This window comes from Argopecten irradians, unplaced genomic scaffold (assembly GCF_041381155.1).
Source record: "Argopecten irradians isolate NY unplaced genomic scaffold, Ai_NY scaffold_0668, whole genome shotgun sequence".
NCBI lineage: Eukaryota > Metazoa > Mollusca > Bivalvia > Pectinida > Pectinidae > Argopecten > Argopecten irradians.
This window is the reverse complement of record NW_027188135.1, coordinates 2,377-26,314: the sequence shown is the minus strand read 5'-3', so window position 1 is coordinate 26,314 and position 23,938 is coordinate 2,377. Positions and strand designations below refer to the sequence as shown.

Below are 23,938 nucleotides of genomic sequence, written 5' to 3'. Positions count from 1 at the left end.
AATTGGTCTTTTTCCTCAGCGCAATCGGACTCTAAGACTCTCTGTCCCAAGATTAGTTCGGAGCAGGAACAGGACATAAAATAGGGTTGGGTAGCTGTCTGGTCCAGGTAGACGATCCTGCATTACTTAAATTTTCAGTACGATGTCCGGTCCGACTTATCACATTCGAGAAAAATGGCCAATATTTCACCAACGGAAACAATAACATCCATTCGCAGGACACTACAATACATGATTGATGACGAATTGATCGCCGCATCTGTGACATGCGACATTCGCCATCCTGATTGTTACTGTCATGAAAAACGTAATTCTGGCGGATTCCAAAATTTGGCGAACACAGCCTTGGTTTGCTTCTCAAGTTGTGTGATTCTGATGATCCTTGGGGAAATGTCACTTGGCTGTACAGGTTCCTGAAAGCTTGTGCCTAACACATATAAATGTAGCAAGTTACTCCGGATATCTCACACCAATTTATCACAACCAAGTTTCCGGTAGTTGTAATATTTTTCTTATTGCAGTATAGAATTCAAAGACGCTGAATAGTTGTCCAAATATGAATTTATTAAATCACTTTTCTATTGGTCGATTTCCTGAGTGTCCGAAAATCACACGTAGAGACCGAGCTCTAGATCCTAACTGATTGCAAAATAAGAGACATGGAAGTAAATGTCCAATTGATACAATGGAGGAAACCTGGCATGTATATCTCTATTATGACAAGTCAGTAATCGGACAGGTGAATTCAAGGCAGAAACTCCACCACGTCGCGAAACTTCTTACTTTCTGTCAAATTGTAATGATGATGCAAGGTTTCTTCAATTTTAACGTCGAAATTGAATGTATGAACTTTGACTTGACGGAGGATATTCTGGTATATACCCGATGTGTTCCGTTTGTTTGTTTGATTAAATCAACGTCCTATTACAATCTGATTAAAATACAGATCCTTATTATCACTACGTTTGATAAGAGGATTTGATAAGATCCCATTAGGGGTCACGTCCAGATGACCTTTGAATAGCCAATCAAATTGGCACTGCCAGAATATTGACTGGGGACGAAATAGTTTGAAAAAGCTGTTCGAATTGCTTTCGTGTACGTATCCATCTCGCCAAAGGAGCACACCAAAGCTAAATATATATATATATATTTATATATATACTGGGACGAGATGGCGCTATCAACTAACGTAGCAATGTATGTGATCTGAAATGCGTCCTGTTAACAACTAAAGTCATAAAAGGATAGCTTGACACGTATGCGGTGTGCTGCGTGTATGAAGTGTTCATCATATTTGAATTCATAGACATTCAATGGTAGTGTGACCGGAGCCCTGGTCTGATTGGGCAGGTCACTTTACAAAAGTTGTTGTGTAGTTTGTCATGATGTAGGATTAGCGGGGCAAGTTACAGGAATTGTATATGGCCAGTATCGTGTATGTTCATACCATGAAATATGTTATAACATAAACTGAAGTTATTTTTGGTAGAATTCAATAAAGTCTTTAAAAAGTATAAATTCACTATTGGCTCTTGCATTTGCACGATGACATTGAAAAAGATATTTGAAATATGATGATGTTGCATTGTTCATTTGGAAAGGATTGTTCCGTTTATTAAGGACGCAATGTTCATTTCGCTTTGATGGTTCTGAATGGCAATGAGAAGTTGGTAGTTTTGGACGTCAAATAGGTATTGATAATATGACATTTTACTGGAAATTCTAGACATCGATGAGGCACTGGTAATATGGCAATATATCAATTGTTCTTGAAATCGAACACGTGAAACCACGTGTGGAGTCACTACATAAGTATCAACAATATGGTCACTGCTAACAATAAGTATACTCACCAGGTTAGTGAAGGTCTTCGGGAATACGTAGAATATATAGAATGTATAATACAGATATATAACAGTTCACAACACAGGTCTTCTTAGTTCGGCGTGGTTCTCTCGACTGGCGTTGGTGCCGTGTGCCAACCGGAAGCGCAGTAACACCCGAGGTGTTCCGAGTACAAAGTACCGAAGGCTTGCTCCCGGCCGACATAAGCCTGTTTCACCACACTCCTCCCCGTTTTAGAGTCCTCCCTGTGCTGTGCGACGATTGGTGGGTCTCCTGGCTCACGATGGTCCAGATGAGTCCAACGTATTTACAAGTATTTACATAAAGTCTCCGCACGTAAAGATAACGGCATGAGACTTGGGAGTCCAATTAGAGGCTATAGGGAGGTCCTCCCTACAGCCTGTAGCCCTCTGCTAGGGGATAGTGAGGAACTATAGGGACCAAAGTCCCTACAGCCCATACAAGGCAACAGCATTCCGAGTGGTGTGCTCCGCGATGTCCTTGGTGAGTGAGTCGAGCTGGGATGCTACTAAAGACGCGGTGTCCCCGAGATAAGCAGGGGTGCTCACCTTGGCTTTCCTCAGTGGAAAGTAGGGAGAATCTGTCTCTAGCAGCAGCCGGTCTCGCGGAATCGCTTCCAAGGCCTCCAACTGCATCCTGTCAAAGCTGTGAACAGCGGCAGTGACCCCAAAATAGGTGTTGGGAAACCTACGGAGCCACGCACGCACCACATCCGCCTCCCCCATGAAGCAGTGGAGATGGATGGGCTGTTCCTTGGAGCACACGTCCTCCACCATGGTCAATGCTGCCCTGTAGATATCCGTCCCGTGAACGTCCCCCTTCACTCCTCTCAAGTGGAGCACGATTGGCTGGGTTGGTCTTGCCATCTTCAGTAGCTTGGCAAAGACCTCCGTCTGGCGCCTCCACTTGGCAATGGGGATGGTTCTGTCCAGGCCGAACTCTCCAAGAGCCACAACCTTCGGATGCTGCAACAGTCGTTGGAGGTGCAGCTTCTGGTCCACAGTGAGGGTCTCGCAGTGTTTTGGATGCACCCCCACTGCTACCTTCCATGGGCCCTCCAGCGTGAAGTCCACAGGTGGATAGTTGCTGGGCTCGCTGTAGATGATGACCCCTCCAACAAGAGCTGCTGGTACCGAAGGCTGTTCGATCACACTGCTGGAGAAACTGTAGTTCAGCAACTCCTCAACAGTATGACCGCTAGATTTTCCCCAGATCTGGCGACTGGTCCGGTCGAGGTGAAAATGGCTGTCATAGACTTCGAGCTTGCCTTGCTCTGCGCGGCTTTGTGGCTCTTCGTCGTCCGAGCTTGCTTCATCCACCACGACGAATTCCTCCAGACCTGGGAACTCCTCCTCCTCGATCTCTTCTGACTGCTCTGGTCTCTGCACCGTAGCGGTGACCTCGGCCACACGCAACTCCTCCACAACACGTGACTCCTCCCTACCGTCCTTGTCTGGCAATTCCACTGTTGGTCTGGCCACCCTGTAGTGATAAAAATCACGCCTCAGTGACCTAGAGCACGAGTCTAGGATGGCCATCAAACACCTCCAGAATAAGAGGACAGCAGGAGAGTTGACAGGATGTAGTGAAAACTCCCTCGGTGCATTCAGTCCCAGTACCCTGCAGGCTTGTCCGTAAACGTCTTGATGGCACGGCTCCAAAAAGCTTCCTTCAGGGATCCGGCCAGACTGGTTGACCTTGTCTACGACCGTCTGCAGGGTTGTCTTTCTTCCGTACACTCTTCGCACCAACCACCTCAGGGCTTCAATCTGGCCAGGGATGTTAGAGCCGACGTCAGCGAACACGGCAGGCAGGTGCTTGGAGACTGCATGTCGCTTGATCCGTCTATCCCGCGACTGGCATCCGGACAAGGGACAGTACGGTGGCACGGTCTTGGCCTGCTGGTCCGATGCTGACGTTGCTACTGGCGGCCGGACTGGGCTAATAGGTCTCCGTACCTTTGGAGGTGGCTGGTCCTCAGGGGCTCTGGATGCAGTCCGCTTCTTTACTTCTGCAACGGCCACACCACTCTCGTGGTGCGGACGACAGGGCGACACTGACGACGTGAAGTCCATGGGCTCCTCTAGATGTGCGGGGACATCTACTGTGAGGTCCAGGTCGTCATCAGCGCTACCGGTCTCTTCTGGTTTCTGGCTACCGTCCATGGCGTCAGCCCGAACCACCGACAACGACGGGTCTGTTTGGAGACGGACGTCCTTACACATTCCTGTTGCCGGGGTCCAGGTCGACGTTACCTCCTGGCGTTTGGGGCGTGACAAGCGGCTTCCATCTGTTGAGGGCAGGTGCTGGTCGATCCAGTGATCGGGAAAATCGCACCGACAGTTCAACCTCATCTCACGGATCCACCTCTTGTCTCTTTGTTGATAGGCCAGGGCAGACTGTAGTCCCAGAACTTCCTCTTTCTCATCGACGGCTAGAGTCAAGATGGCAGTGTAAAACGCCATTGGCCCAGCAACGTCCCGGCCTGGCTTACTCTCCGGATGCATTGGAGACTGGTCTCATCCTTGGTCCGGAGGGCGGCGATGGTTTTTCTTGGAGCGGGCTGAGCTGCCTTCCTGCCTGAGCGCTTCGGCTTGGAGGCAACCTTCCAACCACGCTTGCTTGGGCTGTCCGACATTTTTCCTGCAAGTAGAAAGTAGAACCGGTTACTACTATGAAAAACACTCAGGACACAGGTACACATCGATGAGCTTTGCCTGTTCCTTGGTTACATTTACGCAGGACCCATGATACCATTCTCTGCACTCTGCGCATTGTATCATGAGCTCGCCGACATCGGGGCCACGACAAACGCAATACAAACTTTCGTTCGTGGTCATTGATAGCGGTTGACCCCTAGTGTTGTTTTGGCTGCGTAACTGGCGTTGTTTCTGTAACCAAGCTGGTAAATCCCTGTCTCGGCAAGGCTTGATGCGATCGTGATTGATTGTCACGAGTTTTTTCCTGAGCATTATCTCGTATACATAATCGGTGAGTTTCCGCACGATTAATGCCGGTCCCTACCAGGTTGGAGAGAGTTTGCTACAAACACCCTTAACCGTGGCTGTATCTAACACGTATACAGCATCGCCAACGGAGTATGACCTTACGAAGGTTTTCAGGTCATAATCTCGCTTACTCCTTGCTTGGCTGGTAGCCAGCTGGCTCTGAGCAAGCTTATGGGCGGCTTGTATTTCCGTGACTAAACTGGCCACATACGGTTCGTAATCCTCAGACTCCTCAGGATGAGGACCTGGGAACACGAGCTCGACAGGGGTATTAACCTCCCTCCCCAACATTAACATGTTTGGTGTGAACCCAGTGCTACGATTTACAGCCGACCTAATGGCTCCAGCGAGGAGCGGTAGATACTCATCCCATTTACTAGCTGACCGACTGGTAAAGCATCGCACTGCGTCCATAACTTTCCTGTTAAACCGTTCCACTTGACCGTTGGCGGATGGTCTGAACGGCGTGGTCCGAGCTTTGTGTATTTTAAGCGCCTTACACAGCTCGGCGAACAAGTTGCTCTCGAAGTTAGTTCCTCTATCCGTAAAGATCTGTAACGGAATTCCAAACCGTGAGAAAAACTGGTTCACCGCGGCTCGAGCTGTTTCTTCAGCTGTTTGGTTTGGGAGCGGGATACACTCTACCCACTTGGTAAATTGGTCGACGATCATCAGGATACACGTGTTGTTATTAATCGTGGCTGGGAACGGCCCCATGAAATCGAGATGTACTCGTTCCATGGGCGCGCTAGCATGATATGATGTAAACCTCGCTCGCGCTCGCCGGTTAGGTTTTTTATTCCTGTTACAAGTTGCGCACGAGGCCACATAATTACGTATATCACGTGACATATTGTACCAATAAAACCGGGCCTTACACCTCCCGATAGTTCGTTCCTGACCCTGATGGCCCGCTGAAGGTAGATCATGAGACAAGGCCAGTATTTCCTGTCTCATGCTAGTTGGAGCGACTATCACTTTCTTAGTGAGATGTTGTGGATCCCGTCTCCATAAAACACCATCGTCATCTAAGGTAAATAATTCCTTATTTGATCCAATAATGCTTTACTTCCTGGCTACTCAGCATTAGGGCTTCCTCAGTTGGAGTTTCTCTGGTTTTCAGCCAAGCACACAAGATGTTTAGCTCTGAGTCTCCCTTCTGGGCTGTGATAATGTCCTGCCATGAGTAGCCGTTAATCCAGGGTGATGGGTTATCACCATGGGTAACTGTTCTGATCGCTGGTGATGGCTGTGCTAGTGGTACTGCATCGTCCACAGAGTCAATGAAACGACTCCATTCTTGATGTTTCTTGGTGCAATAGTTACAGCCACCACACGGCAATTGCTCTGGCAATACATTGTGCCGATATTCCAGACAATCTTCGTCTTGGGACAGACGCGAAAGAGCGTCGGCGTTCACATGCTTTCCTCCTGGCCGATGACTAATCTCCATCCAATACTGGCTGAGTTCCTCTAGCCACCGAGCTAGCTGGCCGTTTGGATTCTTAAAATTCATCAGCCATTGGAGACTGCTATGGTCTGTTCGTACGTTGAAATGCCGGCCCAGAAGATAATGACGAAAATGGCGCGTAAATCTTATCACCGCTAGTAACTCCTTCCTGGTGGTGCAATATCTGCGTTGTTCAGGAGTTAGCGAGAAACTGCAATAAGAAATACACCTTTCCTCACCGTCTTGTATCTGCAGCAATTCAGCGCCAATCGCGAAGTCTGATGCGTCGGTGTCCAGAATAAATTTGCCCTCTGGGGTGGGGATACTCAAAACAGGAGCGCTACATAGAGCCGTTTTAAGCTTCTCAAAGGCATCCTGTTGTTCCTGTCCCCAGTCAAACTTATTCTTTCCCGTCAGAGCGTAAAGCGGCACGGACAATTCAGCAAAGTCCTTGATGAAATTTCTGTGGTAGTTGGCAAACCCACAGAAACGTTCTACATCTTTGGTACATTTAGGGGGCTGCCAATTGCGCATTGTCTCGATAGACCCTTTGCTCAACTCTAGACCGTTACGCCCCAACAACTCTGCCGAGATACTCTACTTCTGTCTGGAATAGGTCGCATTTCTTTGCCTTGAGCTTGATACCGTACTCTCGAAATCGCTGGAACACCTGGGCTAAGTTGTCCAGGTGGCCCTCAAAATCATCGCCGAGTACGAGAACATCATCCAGGAACGCTAACACAATGTTCCAATGTAGTCCTCTCAGTACCAAACTCATGACTCTTGAAAACGTGCTTGGTGCATTGGTCAAACCAAAGGGCATCCGTTTGAAGTGGTATAGGCCGTACTTGGTGGTGAACGCTGTTTTGCATCTATCCTCGTCCTTGACCTTTATTTGCCAATAGCCCCCATGTGGCATCCAGTTTTGAAAACCACATGTTTCCGGACAAGGTGTCGATACATTCTTCCACCAACGGTAAAGGGAATACATCCTTCCTCGTCACATTATTTAAAGCCCTGTAGTCAATGCACCATCTCACGCTTCCATCACGTTTCCGTACCAACACTGGAGACGACGCCCACTCTGACATTGAAGGTTCAATGACATCAGCTTTCAACATCTTCTCCAAGTGCTTCTCCTCCTCCCCAACAAAACAGCTAGGTGTTCTTCTGAACCGCTGTTTGATTGGACGCGCATCGCCCGTGTCAATAGCGTGCTCTATTGCCCGAAAATTCCCAATATCAAACTCAGATGAGGAAAACACGTCGGCATACTCATTAAGCAAGCGCTTCAATTGTAACCGTTGTTTTTTTCCTCCAGTCCTGATGTTGATCTCTCAAATAAATCTTTAAGATAATCGGGAACCTCCGCAGCTTCAGATTTGGAGATATTGTACGTACGGAAATCGGCGTCAGTATCCAATCCTTTGTGATCCTCTGGAAGTATTTCGTCTACTTCATGTGCCATACCAACCCGCTGGTTACGGAACAGGGTTACTTTCCGGTCTGACAGGTTGATAAACGACATCGTCGGATTCTGTGTACCATTGAAACAGACACGACATGCCAGCATGGTCTTCACATCTGGCTGGATGTAGTAGGCTTTATCCTCCAGAGGTTGTTCTGCTACACACTGTAACCGAAGAACAGAGTTCGCCGGCACAGTAACGCGTCGAGCCGTTCTGATCCTCACTGCAGAGACAGCACTGTTGGAGTCCTCAGTCATCGTCTGGAAAGGTATCTTTCTGTCCTGAATACAAAAGGTATTACCCTTCATATCCACGGTAGCTTGAAATGTGGTCATGAAGTCCAAACCTATGAGCATTTCGTCCTCAATGGGCGCGACATACAGTTTTTCTTTGAACTTCAAGCCATCAAGATCGATAGATGTTAGATCTATTAGATACCCTTTCATCTCCATCTCTCTACCAGCACCTCGCAAAGTAAATTCTTCAAGGACACTTGGTGGACTCTGAAACGAGTTGTATAACTTGTCAGAGATCAGCGTCACTTCAGATGCTGTATCAATGATAGCATTGATTCGTTTACCATGGACTGATACTGGTACAGTGATCATCGATGGAGACTTGAGCTGTCTGATAACCAAAGGTCTCTTAGCTGAACGTAGGCCATCTTCAACGTGGATCAGGCTCTGGCCCTCTAGGCTGATCCCTCCGCGTTTAAATCTTCCGAGAAGGACACATGCTTAGCACTGGGAGCTGCAGCACGATTATCTGCCTTTCTCTTCGGACAGTCGCGAGCCATGTGTCCAAAACCGTTACAGGAAAAACACCTTCCATTATTTGGTGATGGTGACCTTGACCTGTCGTAGCTTGTCCTGGACCCGGATTTCAGGGACTCTAGGGTCCGGAGTATTGACTGTATGTCTGACTGCATCCGTTCGATTTTGTCGTCAATACCATCAATCCTCTTGTTGACATTCGCCTCGGTGGTCCCTGAAGAAGCCTGTTTGCGGCTCTGACGCACGTGCGGTGTGTCCAGCTCGGTGTCGCTACCGGACTCTGCGTCACGTGACGCCAAAATCTCGCGTACATCGCGTTTTGAAGCTCTGTCGAATATGGTCTGGTGATTGAACTTGTAACTTTTAATTTTATCAATCACCAGCTCCACCGATTCGAGGTTCAAATTCGCGACATATTGTCCCGCGTCCTTGTCGGAACATCCGTGACAAATGCGTTTCATGGCCTGTCGCTGCATGAAATGCTCGGGCAAATCAGGGTACGCGCGTAATGCTAACTGCATCACCCTGTCCGCCCAGTCCTCGATGGTTTCGCCTACTTTCTGGCTTGAAGTTGACAACTGATCTTGAGCCGTATCGGGCATTATTAACCCACCGAAACGCTTCTCAAGTTTTTCTAAGAGGTCGTTGAAACCTATGCCATCATGACGTTGGATGGTGGAGGCATAGAAATCGCTAGCCTTTCCTTCCAGACTCCAACATAGGTTGTCCCTCATCTCATTCAATGTCCAGTTGTTAACTTCAGCGAAACGGATAAACTTGTGTTTGAAACCCATCCAACTGTCCTTCCCATCGAATTTCACGCCCTTAGGAAGAGCAACAGTTTGCCTATCAGGGTACTGTCGGCCTCGCACAGCTTGATGTTGACCTCTGGGTTGGCCTTGGGGATGATGCCCATTGGGTTGACCTTGGGGTTGTACCCCTTGGCGTGCTTGCCCTTGAAGTGGACCCTGATAATAATCTGGCTGCTGGTATCCCTGGGGGTTACCTTGAGGATAATCGTGTGGGTGTCCTGGTTGGTACCTCTGGGGTTGACCTTGAGGATGACCTTGGGGTTGCCCTTGCCGATAGTCCTGTAGTTGACCTTGAGGATAACCTTGAGGGTGACCTTGAGGGTAGCCGTGGGGTTGACCTTGAGGGTAGCCGTAGGGTTGACCTTGAGGGTAGCCTTGGGGTTGACCTTGAGGGTAGCCTTGGGGTTGACCTTGAGGGTAGCCTTGGGGTTGACCTTGAGGGTAGCCTTGGGGTTGACCTTGAGGGTAGCCTTGGGGTTGACCTTGAGGGTAGCCCTGGGGTTGACCTTGAGGGTAGCCCTGGGGTTGACCTTGAGGGTAGCCCTGGGGTTGACCTTGAGGGTAGCCTTGTGGTCCACCTTGAGAGTAACCTTGTGGTTGACCTTGGTACTGGTTTGCGTGTGCCCCATGCATATTCATATTGGGCCCATAGGGGGTCTGTTGATACCCCTGATAAGCTGGCTGACCTTGGGGAGGGTAGCCGGCCTGAGATTCGTTCATAGACAGTGTAGGAACACCACCCACGTTACTAGGGCCTGTATATGGGTTCGACATAGGGGGTACGCTCCATGTTTGGGATGGTTGGTTCTGTTGACTGGAAAATGAACCTGGATGTACTGGCGACGGGGACGCAGAATGACCAGTAGCCATTAGTGGGCTACTCGCGGTCGCAATTACCGGCGTAGACATTACAGTTCTCGGACTGGTAAGCAACGGCGGCGGCAAATTTAGGGACGGTTGTACCCTGCATGTCGCTACACCAGGTGAGAGTATCTTAGCGATAGCCCCTCCTGTTGCCTCAGTGTTGACTGGGCCTGGCTGACGTCTCTCGATGAGCTCGGATACATTAGCTTCTAAAGTGTCAGCAATAGTGTCGGCCTGACTTACCTGTCCAGTTGGCAATGTTTGTTTAAATGATTCCAGGGACGTATTCAGTTCGGACTTTTCTTCGGCACTATCCCCTTCATTAAAAGTGAATAAAGGGTTAGGCGCGAAATCAAACAAATGGCTTATCTCCCCAGCCCGAACAAACTTAATATGCCCCAGACTCTCTGGCGTGATATTGCCATGGGATCTAGCCTGAATAATTTGGGTAGCCGTCTTCTCGCCCACACCTGGAAGGGCTCTTAAGTCCCTTGACGTAGCAAAATTAATGCGGACTAACGTCTTCTCTCGCGTCGTAATTCCAGTCATGATTGTAGTACCGTAAACAAATAGGTGGTATCGTGTTACTCTTTGCGTAAATGTAACCAAGAACACACGAAATGCTCAGAAAAGCAAAATATTAATGAACAGTAGTACTATTATCGTGTTACCCTATGTAAACTAATACAATTGACACACGAAATGCTCATAAAATCAAAATATTAATGAACAGTAGTACTATTATCGTGTTACCCTATGTAAACTAATACAATGGACACACGAAATGCTCATCAATAATATAATAACAGTTTATATTGTGTAATCACCACCGTTTCAACAGTTTAAGAACAAAAAATAACAGTTTCAGACCTATAAATAGTCAAAAAATGACAAACTCTGAACCAAATAATTTTAAGTTCAACAATATATGAAACAGCAATAATTATCTGTGTAATTACAAATGTCAAATATTAACACAATATCCTGAGGAAGTAGACAACAATATCAGAACGACAACTCGTGAATTATCTGAAATAGACAACCCAAGTCGACGAAAACAAATTGCTCGCTCCTCACGAAATGAAAATATCACGTCATGCAGAATAAATCCTGCAGAACAATATATAAAGATAACAACAACAATATAATATTATTCGAAAATGAGTCGAGAGAGATATATCACCGTTAATTAATATAATAACAGTGACAAACAACGAAATATTTACCAAAGACCAGTATACTAATATCAACAGCGACACAACAATTCAAAATGGCGACCCCATGCACGTGTTTTTCAAACTCGACATGTACTTCGTTCGAAAAGTTTGCCGACGACGCCAATATTGTGAAACCACGTGTGGAGTCACTACATAAGTATCAACAATATGGTCACTGCTAACAATAAGTATACTCACCAGGTTAGTGAAGGTCTTCGGGAATACGTAGAATATATAGAATGTATAGTACAGATATATAACAGTTCACAACACAGGTCTTCTTAGTTCGGCGTGGTTCTCTCGACTGGCGTTCGGGCCGTGTGCCAACCGGAAGCGCAGTAACACCCGAGGTGTTCCGAGTACAAAGTACCGAAGGCTTGCTCCCGGCCGACATAAGCCTGTTTCACCACAGTATGTGTAAGGATCTGGGCATCGGTTAAGTAATGAACTACAATGAGTGTTCTAGGACCATAACATTGTTGTCAGCTTACATCTTATTATCTTATTCTTACGTGTTATTATTTTATTACCTTACCGATGTCAAGCAGTCTTTGTCGGTCGTCGCCTCTGTGAGATAGTCTCTGTGTTCTGTCCTTGGTCGAGACACACCAAAGTCTATAAAACTGGTAGTTTCTCCTCCTATTTAGCGCTCAGCAAACAGGGAGCGGGACGTCTGGTCGCCCGTTGTCAGTATAATGTGACCTGGTGGGATGTGTTGCTTGGTGTCATCGGCGGCATGCTTCAATGATATAGCACTATAAAAAGGGCAACATTTCCACAGTCTCCCAAAACACGCACCTTGCACTTCACACACACTACAAACATGGGAAGCCGTCCTTACATGACCATAGCTGTTAAAAGGACATTAATTAATCAAACAAACAAAGCATAAATTGACCATGATTTTGATCCTATTGGTAAGAGCAGTTTAAAGAGAATAGTCGGGCAAAGAAAACCATTCTAAATGCTTTCAAAAGTTCTCGCATGTTAATACGACGGTCAAGTTCTGCTTAGTTTCCCAGTTCTGACCACTAAAGTAAAGAAAATTTGAAAGCATTGAAAGCGAGGCTGCGTGGAAATGTAACCACGGACATAGTGAGCCGGGAGGACGTTTTAGAATTTCCATACTTTAAATTAATTTCTTCGTACGCAGACAGATTTTGACGAGAGATTTTATTTTTCCATTTCATAAGAAATTATACTGGATACATTCACACCATGTGCACCGACTTCAGCCATCCTTGCCCGACTGTTCACTTTAAATGTATGATTCAAAGATTTTAATCATGATGGTAAAACTCGGGTTAAGCCATTTTTTTTTATATTTGTGAATAAAAGTAATATTTCACATTAATTCGATGAAAATGAAAAATTATGTGTCACATGTGATATAAAGTGGCTGTACTCGCCCAATATGCAGTATGTGGAAGTTTCGTTCTGTTTTATTGGGTCCTGGTGTTCGTTTCTTCATAACTTTCCTTTTTACTGATGATTATAGTCTTGATCCTCGGAAAACACTTCGTATATTTAGACATCCATTAGAATTTCAATACATCACATGGTAACCGAAACACGGATTACTCCACCACACTGACTGGTGCCCTGGTCGGATTGGGCAGGTCACGATTGAATCGTTGTTGTAGTTTGTCATGATCGGGAATTAGCAGGGCACAATTAACACATAAAATAGGTTACGATTGTTTTTTGCAAGTGAGAGGAAATATTAAACATGGTGATAAGTATTTCAAGTTTTTACAGAATAGTCACATATACATACACAGTTGAAGTCGTAGGGGAAAGTCAAGTCACCATGATGAGTTAGTCAAATAATTCTACCTATCTGTAACTAACTTCATATAAAATCCCGTAAAGGTAAAATCCAAATACATGTATAAGAGTTTTTGACTCTATACTTAGTGTCTGCTAACTCACTTCTAACTATACTCCTAACTAAGCTAAACTAAACTGTTGTGTCCCCTTAATCCTTTCCTGTTTATCCCAGGAAGTAAGGGATTAAGTCTTTAGTATCGTTCTGTTTTATTGGGTCTTGGTGGCCGTTTCTTCATAACTTTCCTTTTTACTGATGATTATAGTCTTGATCCTCGGAAAACACTTCGTATATTTAGACATCCATTAGAATTTCAATACATCACATGGTAACCGAAACACGGATTACTCCACCACACTGACTGGTGCCCTGGTCGGATTGGGCAGGTCACGATTGAATCGTTGTTGTAGTTTGTCATGATCGGGAATTAGCAGGGCACAATTAACACATAAAATAGGTTACGATTGTTTTTTGCAAGTGAGAGGAAATATTAAACATGGTGATAAGTATTTCAAGTTTTTACAGAATAGTCACATATACATACACAGTTGAAGTCGTAGGGGAAAGTCAAGTCACCATGATGAGTTAGTCAAATAATTCTACCTATCTGTAACGGACTTCATATAAAATCCCGTAAGTAAAGGTAAAATCCAAATATAAGAGTTTTTGACTCTATACTTAGTGTCTGCTAACTCACTTCTAACTATACTCCTAACTAAGCTAAACTAAACTGTTGTGTCCCCTTAATCCTTTCCTGTTTATCCCAGGAAGTAAGGGATTAAGTCTTTAGTATCGTTCTGTTTTATTGGGTCTTGGTGGCCGTTTCTTCATAACTTTCCTTTTTACTGATGATTATAGTCTTGATCCTCGGAAAACACTTCGTATATTTATACATCCATTAGAATTTCAGTACACTCCACCACACTGTGACCGGTGCCCTGGTCGGATTGGGCAGGTCACGTTTAAATCGTTGTTGTAGTTCGTCATGATGGGGAATTAGCAGGGCACAATTAACTCATAGAATAGGTTACGATTTTGTTTTTGCAATTATTTAAGTATACAGATTGTTTTCGTCTTTTCTCTTCATTATTTTCTTCTGTTGGTAAATGATTTTTTCCAGTTTCTTTATTTGCGACGCATAGTTGCTGATATTAAGTTCTTACGCGCACACATTTCCTCTAGCCTTTTGTTTCCAATTTTTAATACCCCCACCGTGTTTTGATACTGTCATTATTTCGGATTTAGCACATATAAGTTTTGAATTCAAAAAAGTAATTATAACATTATAGACAGGAACAACGGCAGAAACAAAGTATCACTGTGGGAAAGTGTGTAAGAACCTGAAGGGGTTAAAGATTTACCAAGCGAAAACCAAATGTAGACCTGTGAAGCGGAAAGAGGAACGCACAGTTAACACTGAGACGGAGGAGGGCTTCAGCCAGGAAGAACACCACAGTGCTGAGGACCTTCTACCCACTGAATTGGATCAGGACCAAGTGAGAACCCAATTCATGCTTACCAGGAAGATGGAAACATCAGGAAGGAGGCAGTACAGTGGCCATCTTCAGAGGATGGTGGGAAGCATTTGATAATGACTTTGATAAGATCTTACAGAGGACATTGGTAGGCGACGTACACAGGAAGATAACATCACTGTCAACATTAGTGTACGCAGTGGGACTAGAGCGCTTTGAAACAAAGCAAGGTGGTAGCAGGAAGGATGAACATGTAATACCCAACAGGCGCCAAAAGGAGATACTCAGCCTTCGTACGGAAATCAGGACTATCATCAAACAATTTAAGACATAAAACGAGGAGGAGAAGATTGGTATGAGTGAGTTAAGAGTTATTCTGAGAGACAAGAGAAACAACCTCCAAAGAGCGGAGATAATACGGAAAGCCAGGAAGGAGAGGGGGGAAAAAGAGGGCTAAGTTCATAGCAAACCCGTACAGACTAACCGAATCAACACTGGAAGGGTCTAAGTCAGGGTTGCTGAAGAGTTCTAGAGAGGAGGTAGAGAGACATCTATCAGAAACACATGGAGATGAACAGCAGGGGAGACCACTAGGCCCATGTAAAAGGATAGAGGCAGTGCCAGAACCAGGGATACCATTGGACGGCAAGGAACCATCATGGAAGGAGGTCCAAGAAATTGTCAAGAAAGCCAGATCTGGATCAGCAAAAGCTGGCAAAAGGCTGAGGGCTGCTTGTACCAAAGGAAGACAACTCAGAGGGCATCAATCAGTTCCGTACCATCTCATTACTGAATGTAGAAGGGAAGATATTCTTCTTGGTTCTTGCAAGGAGGCTGACAACATACATGACAGAGAACCAGTATATTGATGCATCGGTACAGAAGGGAGGAATTTCTGGATTCTCAGGGTGCGTAAAACATACCAGCATCATAACGCAACTGATACGGGAAGTCAAGGTCAACAAGAAAGACCTCACTGTGATATGGTTGGATCTAGCAAACGCATATGAAACCATTCCACATATGCTAATATAGAAGGCCTTTGAACATTACCATATCCCAGAGCACTTCAGAAGACTGATTAAAAGCTACTTCAACGGAATACATCTGCGCGTTACAACCAAGACATTTACAACATCTTGGCAGGAACTGTAGAAGGGCATCGTAACAGGGTGTACCATCTCAGTTATCCTCTTTGTAATGGGTATGAACATGATCACCCGAGCAGGGGAAAGGGAGACAAGAGGCCCAAAGACATCCAGTAACATCAGGCAGCCGTCGAACAGAGGCTTTATGGATTATCTAACCATCACTACAGACACCCATTTTCAGGCAAGATGGATACTGACAGCATTAGAGGAAACAGCAACTTGGGCAAGAATGACCTTCAAGCCAAGAAGTAAAGATAATAAAAAAGGGAAGAGTAACCAGGCAATTCCAACTAAAGATCCAAGGGGAGGAACTACCAACAATAATCGGAAACCCCATCGAATGTCTGGGAAAATGGTTTGATGAATCACTAGGGGACAAAGGCAACATCAGGAGAATAGAACAGGTCCAAGAAGGGATGAGACGTATAGACAAAACAGGAAGTTCAAAGCCTAGATGTACCAGCACGGTCTCTTGCCACGCCTAGCCTGGCCCCTGATGCTATATGAGATATCAACTTCAACGGTGGAGAGGATAGAGCGAATCATCAATCGGCACCAAAGGTTGGGAGTCCCTTCAAGCTTTACTGCAGTAGGCTTATACAGCAGAAAGGCAAAACTCCAACTTCCTCTCTCTTCATTAGTTGAAGAATTCAAGACAGGCAAGGCAAGACTCATCATGACCTGAAAAGAGTCAAAGGATGACAAGGTGCGGCTAACAGGTGTAGAAGTACGCACTGACAGAAAATGGTTAGCATCCAAGGCAGTCGATGAAGCGGAGAGCTGGTTGCGACACAAAGATATTGTGGGAACAACCACAGTAGGAAGGCAGGGCCTAGGGACATCATAACACACTCCGGGAAGAAAGCTGATGTCACAGAGAGGTGATCATTGGTACAGAAGGAGATAAGAAATATGGAAGAAGAATGAAGACAGACCAAAGCAGTGGAACTAAGTGTTCAGGGGGCCTGGACAAGGTGGGACACAGAACCATGTGTTCTATCCTGGACAGAAATCTGGAAGTACCCATAATTCCAACTGCATTTTCTCCTCCGATCTGTGTATGATGTGCTACCAACACCAGCAAATCTCCATAGATGGGACCTTGTGGAAACACCAGACTGCCTTCTGTGTGGACAGAGAGGAACTTCCAACACATACTCACCTCCTGTTACGTAGCCTTATCACAGGGGAGATATAACACAACCAAGTCCTTAGGGAGCTGGCTGATGTTTTAGAGAAAGAACAGAAGAACGTCAGGTCCAGTCAACCAAGGTCCAAGCATACGCAGATTAGGTTTGTGAGGGAAGGTGAAACAAGCATATCCAGATCTGAGAAGTCAACCGGAATTATCGGCCAGGCAGGAGGCTGGAGGTAGATCTCAAACAGAGATTAACTTTTTCCGGATATTGTTCCCACCAACCTCAGACCGGACATGGTCCTATGATCACCAGGAACAAAGAAAGTCATCATTATCGAACTAACAATCCTATGGGAGGAAAGGTGCAGTGAAGCACATGAAAGGAAGAGGGCAGAGTACGAGGCACTGCTGACGGAATGCAGGGAGCAGGGCTGGCATACATGGAACTATCCTGTTGAGGTTGGATGCAGAGGCTTCCCCGCACAGTCTGTGTGGGGTGTGCTATCTGCATTAGGGTTGTTGGGAAGGACCAGGAGGACAGCAGTGCAGAGGATGGCTAAGGCAGCAGAACGATCTTTATGCTGGGTATGGATGAAGGATACTAGTAACGGGCAGTGACTGATGATCATCACTGTGGACCCCCCCCCCCCCCCCCCCACATCGTGAGAGTGTACAGAGTAAGGGGTCAAAACACGCAATGAGGGATGGCCTTAGCTGAGGACATCGGCGGTTTTGCAGCATACCATCACAGCTGTATTTAGGTAATATTGCTGTAGTGAAGTGTTTGTTATTATCAATATCAGTAAATGGTAAAACAGACGTGACCTTTTTGGTTTCTCTTAACTTCTTGAGACGTTCATAATTTCGCAACGGTTTAAATGAGGATTTGGTCATTTTCCTTTGTAGGAAAAATAGACTTGTATTCTGTTCCGAAAAAAATGTAGGGCAGTGAGAGCATTTTAGGCTTCGAATGCATGCCTCAGTTATAAAGCACTATAACAAGATCAAGGGCTCCAATATACATGAAGACACCAGACGAACCTACCGCAGTCTCTCAAAACACGCACCACACACTTCATACACGCTACAAATTGCAAACATGGGATGCCGTCCTTACATGACCCTGGCTGTTAATAGGTCATAAATTAATCAAACAAAAGTATTGTAGGACGCTGGAAAAAGATCCTGTCGTACCAACATTTTGTGGTACAATGTTTGGTACTATAAAACATACTGGAAAGATATCCAATGTTTCCTTACTGAAAAACATCGGATGGTTTGGGACAAAGTGCCAGCCACATTTTTGACACGATACCATCCTGAATAGTTAACTGTCAAAACGTTACTCTTTTTTATTCCAACTTTGACAAAGAATGTATTGGTCAGGTTCCAGACTGCCTTCGCTTCAGGACAAACTCACAACTCAATACCAATATCAAAAGAAAGATCATCACCTCGTATTTAATTTTGTAGTCTCCATTGAAAGTACATTACGTCTCTTGCTAAACCAGGTCTCGTACAAACACAACTTTGTACCATAATGAGAACATATCCACATACATGACCCTGGTTGTTCATAGGACGTTAATTAATCGAACAAATACTTATATATAATTAATATATCGGGTATAAAACCTTGAAAACAACTCCTCTATTATACTACACAAAGTGCGCACTACTCCATTCTCACAAGCGACACGCCGCATGCACAGGAGGCCGTTCTTGCATGATCCTGGCTGTTAAATGGACGTTAATTTAATCAAACAAACAAAATCGATCTTAGCTCTCTTCTCCGGCTGTTGTACGCCCTAAGTTAACAGCGGAGACCACTCTTTTGTCACACCATCCCGATTCCTGAAATCATGGGCCCATTTCAATTATTATTTTCAAATCAAAGAGTCTAATTCCAGTATAATGATAATTTTTCAAATAAAGTAAAATAATTTCTTGCAATACCATCTTTATTTTTGAAGACTTTAAGAACTCTACATCTGAAGATATCATCACAGGTTTTACAACAAATGAGAAATGAAAATTTAACTAATCAATTGTACAGCGATTTAATTGAAAATGGAAAAAACCGACGAAATATACCATTCAAAATTTTCTTTATTTAATTATACTTCATATTTTTTAATAACAATTTCACCTTAATAATCAATATCGCTGTACATAAAATCAGCGAGTTCTGACAGGCAAATATCACATTAATGTATTAGTCATTGAACAATTATTATTCATTTTAACAAGATTTCATAATTCAAACGGTCCTTCGAAACGGTTGTGAAACAGGAATAATTATAAAAAATCATTTTGGTCCTATCCTTCAGGTTTCCATGTGACCAATCAATACCAATGTGTAAATACAAAAAAGTATAATTAACATCCGTCTTCAATTGGAATATGTATATATATTGGCATCACAGATACAAAATTATATAAGGTATAGTGCACACATCGTTAATGAAGGACAACTATGAAGATGGTTGTGAATTAATAAAGCATAATTTTAGTAGATAGACGATCATCCGGTAAAATACAAAACATAAACTAAGTATTACAAAACGTAGAAGAAAAATTTGAATAAAAGACATTGATCGTGAATACTGTATTAAGCACTTTAGTGCAGCACCCCAACCAACGTTTTAAAGTCTCAATTTCTTTTACTCCGAATTAATTGCAGATTTAAAATATGAAACCCGATATTGGTTTCTTTATTATATTCATTTTACAAATCAAGCTATGACTGATTCTGTACATTAATTTTGAGAAAGCGTTGTTCAGATTTTGGTCTATTAAGCACTTCGCTCAGTTGTTTTTTACGTCACTTGAGAGACGAAGCCTCAAGTGACCTATTCTATTCGCCTTTTGTCCGTTGTCGTCCGTCGTATGTCCGTAAACAATTTACATTTTCGACTTCTTCTCAAACATCGCTGAACCAAATTCAATGAAATTTTGCACAAACCTTCTAAGGCATAAGGCCAATCAAAATTTTGAATTTTGTGTGGGGGCTGTGGGAGGGGCCAAAAGGGGTAAAATTGACTATAATTTCAAAAATCTTCTTCTCCACTCACAGATGTGATGGAATTAAATACTCTTCACAGATAGAAAGGTCTAAAGGTCCTTTACAAAAATTATGAATAATATGACCCTGGGGTCTCGGGTTTCCCCTTGGGGAGGGGGTTAAGTTTACTATAGTTAATATAGTGAAAACCCATTTTGGAGCATTATTTGGTAATTTATAATAGAAAATTAGTTAAATATTATCAGAATTATCCCTATGAAATGGCCATTGAATCCTATTAACAAATTTTCCATGACTGACTCAAAGGGGCCTTAGGGGCGGGGCCAAAAGGGGTCAAATAGACTAAAACTTCAAAAATCTTCTTCTGAAATTCTGGAACTGGTAGAATCAAATACTCTTCATAGATGGAGAGGTCTTAAGGTCCTTTACAAAAATTGTGAAATATGACCCTAGGGTTTCATGTTTCCCCCTGGGGAGGGGGTCAAGTTTACTATAGTTTATACAGGAAAAACACATTTATGACTGTTATTTGCTTATTTTTCATAGGAAATTAGTCAAACTGGGTTAGAATTTTTAGCCTGAGACATCATTTTATCATCATATCCATATCGGTCCTGGCCGACCCCCAGGGGCCTTAGGGGTGGGGCCAAAAGGGGTCAAATAGGCTAAAACTTCAAAAATCTTCTTTTGAATTCACCGATTTGATGGAACCAGATACTCTTCATAGATTGGAAGGTCATAGGGCCCTTTACAAAAATTGTGAATTTCATGGCCATGGATATCAGACTTTCCCCTGGAGAGGGGGTCAAATTTACTATAGTTTATATAGGAAAAAACACATTTATGGACAATATTTGCTTAGTTTTAATAGGAAATGAGTCAAACTGGGTTAGAATTACTAGCCTGAAATAGCATTTTAACACCAGAGAGGCGGGGCCAAAATGGGTCAAAATGGCTTAAATTTCAAAAATCTGCTTCTGAATCCACAGATTTGATGGAACCAAATACTCTTCATAGATTAAAAAATGAAATTTATAAAATCACTGACACTGACTGACTTCTAGTTTGGTTTTGTTGTTTAATGTTGGCAAAGCAAATTGGAATTTTAAGCATAAGGTTTGGTAACACTTAACTATCAAAATGAAAAACAAAAAATAAAAATTCTAATACGAAGGTTCAACTTTAAAGTTAATTCTGATTCATGAATACTTTTTACAGATTTGAACCAACTTTGCAATGCTTTTTCTGTAGCAGCAGGTGACCGCTAAGGACTCTTGGGCCTCTTGTTTAATCATGTAAGAGCTCCGAGCCCAGTTATTAAACCATTAAAATTTTACTACTGTAAATCAGCTTAAATTCTCGATTGAGACTTCTTAGGTTCTACTTCACCATAATTTGAAATATTTTTTCAGCGAATTATTGAGCATATTTCATTCGCCAGCAAATTGCCACAAATTTAATGGCAGCAAAAATAAATTGGTTGACAGAATAATTTGGAAAGACGCTGTATAATGGAAGACTTTGATTTCATGACAAGAAATAACCCAGTATTATCATTATTGCAAGAACTGTTAGCTCCCTTGCGGGTATGTATTCATTGTGGCGTCATTATTTTCTGGGTGCAATTCACATTTTTTTTATCCGTTGTTTTCTTAGACTCGAAAATACATGACGTCAAAATCAATTCCCACCCGAAAGGACAGATAACTCTAGTAATATGCAAATACAGAATAATTGATGCAGAAAATTACTAGACCTGGTCAACGGAAAACTAGCTTGATCACATGGGATAAATTTTCATTTCTCATTTGCAGCAAAATTTATGATTATATCTTCGCTCATAAAATCAGTAAGTAAGTAAAGAATAGAGTTTTTTTTATATTTTATAAAATTTTGTGAAATTCGTATTAGACGTCTACCACAAATTATCTTCTCTTGATCTGAAAATTGTCGCTACACTGTGATTAATGTGTTGAAGAAGATAATATGTTGAAAGTCTATCTCACTTACTAGACATTGTAACGTTTCCTCTGTATAGCATTGTGTGCATCGCTCATCATTGTGTATAGAACCAATCTGATCATTTAAAAGAGGATCTGACAACATAGCATAAGTCAGTGTAAACCAATATGATTTTCTGATACAGCAGGTCAAACACATCCTTCGCAGAGCAATAGAAAACTTTCAACGTCACCTTAAACTATCAAAATCATCAAAAAATCAAAACTTAGCGATTACGCTGTCATCCATCTTTGATGACCATAATATATATTACGGTCACCAGTGTGTGCACAGTAAAAAGGGTCAATATTCGGAGGATCCTTTATACCACTTTTACATCAGATCAAATGCATTTTCTTCACCTTGCTACATGTACATCAATCGAAAATAATTAGATTTTTTTTATTCTAATAGCTTTTTGAAATTGTTCCATCCCAAGACAAGATTCTGGCAGCACCAATTTGATTTGCCATTTCCAAAGGTCACCAGAACGTGACCCCTAATGGGATGTGGTCAGATCCTCTTATCAAGCATAGTGATAATAAGGATCTGTATTTTTAAACAGATTGGTATAAAATTACTAAATAACAAGGACATAGTCATTCAGATCCCCCGCCAATGGAGATATCAAAGCTGAAGTAAGTTTGATTGTGGAGACTTATGTGTATGAAAAAAAAACAGGAAAAAGGAAGTTGAGCTAAAGAAGGATGGAGTATAATTCAAGTAGAGCGGTAACGGAAAAAGTGCAAAAAATGAAAACCTAAAAATAGCAAAAGGTACTATTAGACCATAAAAAGAATGTGTCTATGAAGTTTCGTGGAAGTATCTCTGCTGGTTTTAGAGTTATGCTCCGGAAATGAACCTGCTACAAGAATATGATATTTTCAGCAATGTTTCTATGGTTACAGAAAAAAGCACAAAAAGTGAAAACCTAAAAATAGCAAAAGGCACTACTAGACCATAAGAACAATGTGTCTATGAAGTTTCATGGAATCTCTGCTGGTTTTAGAGTTGTGCTCCGGAAACTATTCTTACACAAAAATCTGCCATTTTCAGCAATGTTTCCATGGTGACAGAAAAAAGTACAAAAAGTAAAAAAAAAAAACTTTAAATAGCAAAAGGCACTACTAGACCATAAGACTAATGTGCCTATGGAGTTTCATGGAAATATCTCCGTTGGGGTTTTGATACACCATTTTCACTATTTTAAGATTTTTAACAGCACTTGCATACTGGTATTTTACACTTCAATGCAATTGTTGTTTTCACCGTCAATAAATAAAAAAATCAACAAACTACGTTAACATTTTAGAAATGATTAATATTTATTAGCTCTGCTAATATGCATTTTCAAAATGCATTACATTACTAGAAATATAAAATAGGATAAATATCCTTATTAAAATATGCTTAATAAAGATAAAGCTTTAACATAAAGACCAATTACAACTTTGTTTTTGCCAATTAACTCGAGCTATTCAAGTAGCAGGCAACATTTACATACATATGAACATGAAGTTGGATAAGTTTAAGTTATTAATAAATAAACTTCTTTTGAAATAGATTTGCATGATATCATGAAAAATTATAACTAAATGCCTTTATTATGTTTAATGGGAAATCTTCTGATATTCCTCACATGAGCTGCATGAGAGTAGCTCTGACAGAATAAATGTGATTCAAGGATTGAATTGTCAACTATAACATTTGATCACAGGATACATCCTAGTAGTAAATGCCTGAAAACAAAACCAGCTGGGTATTGAAGAGAGACATGTGAAAGTCTCATCACCAAGAATGGAAAGTTACTCTAGGAACACCTCCTTCCTGGAATGAAAGCTTATTTGAGAATCTGTTA

The 23,938-nt window shown here is 42.8% G+C and overlaps 1 protein-coding gene across 1 annotated transcript; it reads right to left on the bottom strand.

The window, feature by feature from the left end:
- Positions 1 to 1,799: 1,799 nt before the first annotated feature.
- On the bottom strand, positions 1,800 to 11,864 carry LOC138313387 (uncharacterized). The gene is made up of 2 exons (XM_069253858.1): positions 11,661 to 11,864; positions 1,800 to 4,512 (listed from the first exon to the last, which is right to left on the bottom strand). The coding sequence occupies exon 2, from the start codon at positions 4,374 to 4,376 to the stop codon at positions 2,298 to 2,300; it is 2,079 nt and encodes a 692-aa protein (XP_069109959.1). The 5' UTR covers positions 4,377 to 4,512; positions 11,661 to 11,864; the 3' UTR covers positions 1,800 to 2,297.
- Between the last annotated feature and the right edge of the window lie 12,074 nt (positions 11,865 to 23,938).

What these genes read in the sequence shown, in the direction of transcription:
- LOC138313387 (XM_069253858.1), bottom strand. Translation starts at nt 4,376, where the DNA reads ATGCATCCGGAGAGTAAGCCAGGCCGGGACGTTGCTGGGCCAATGGCG.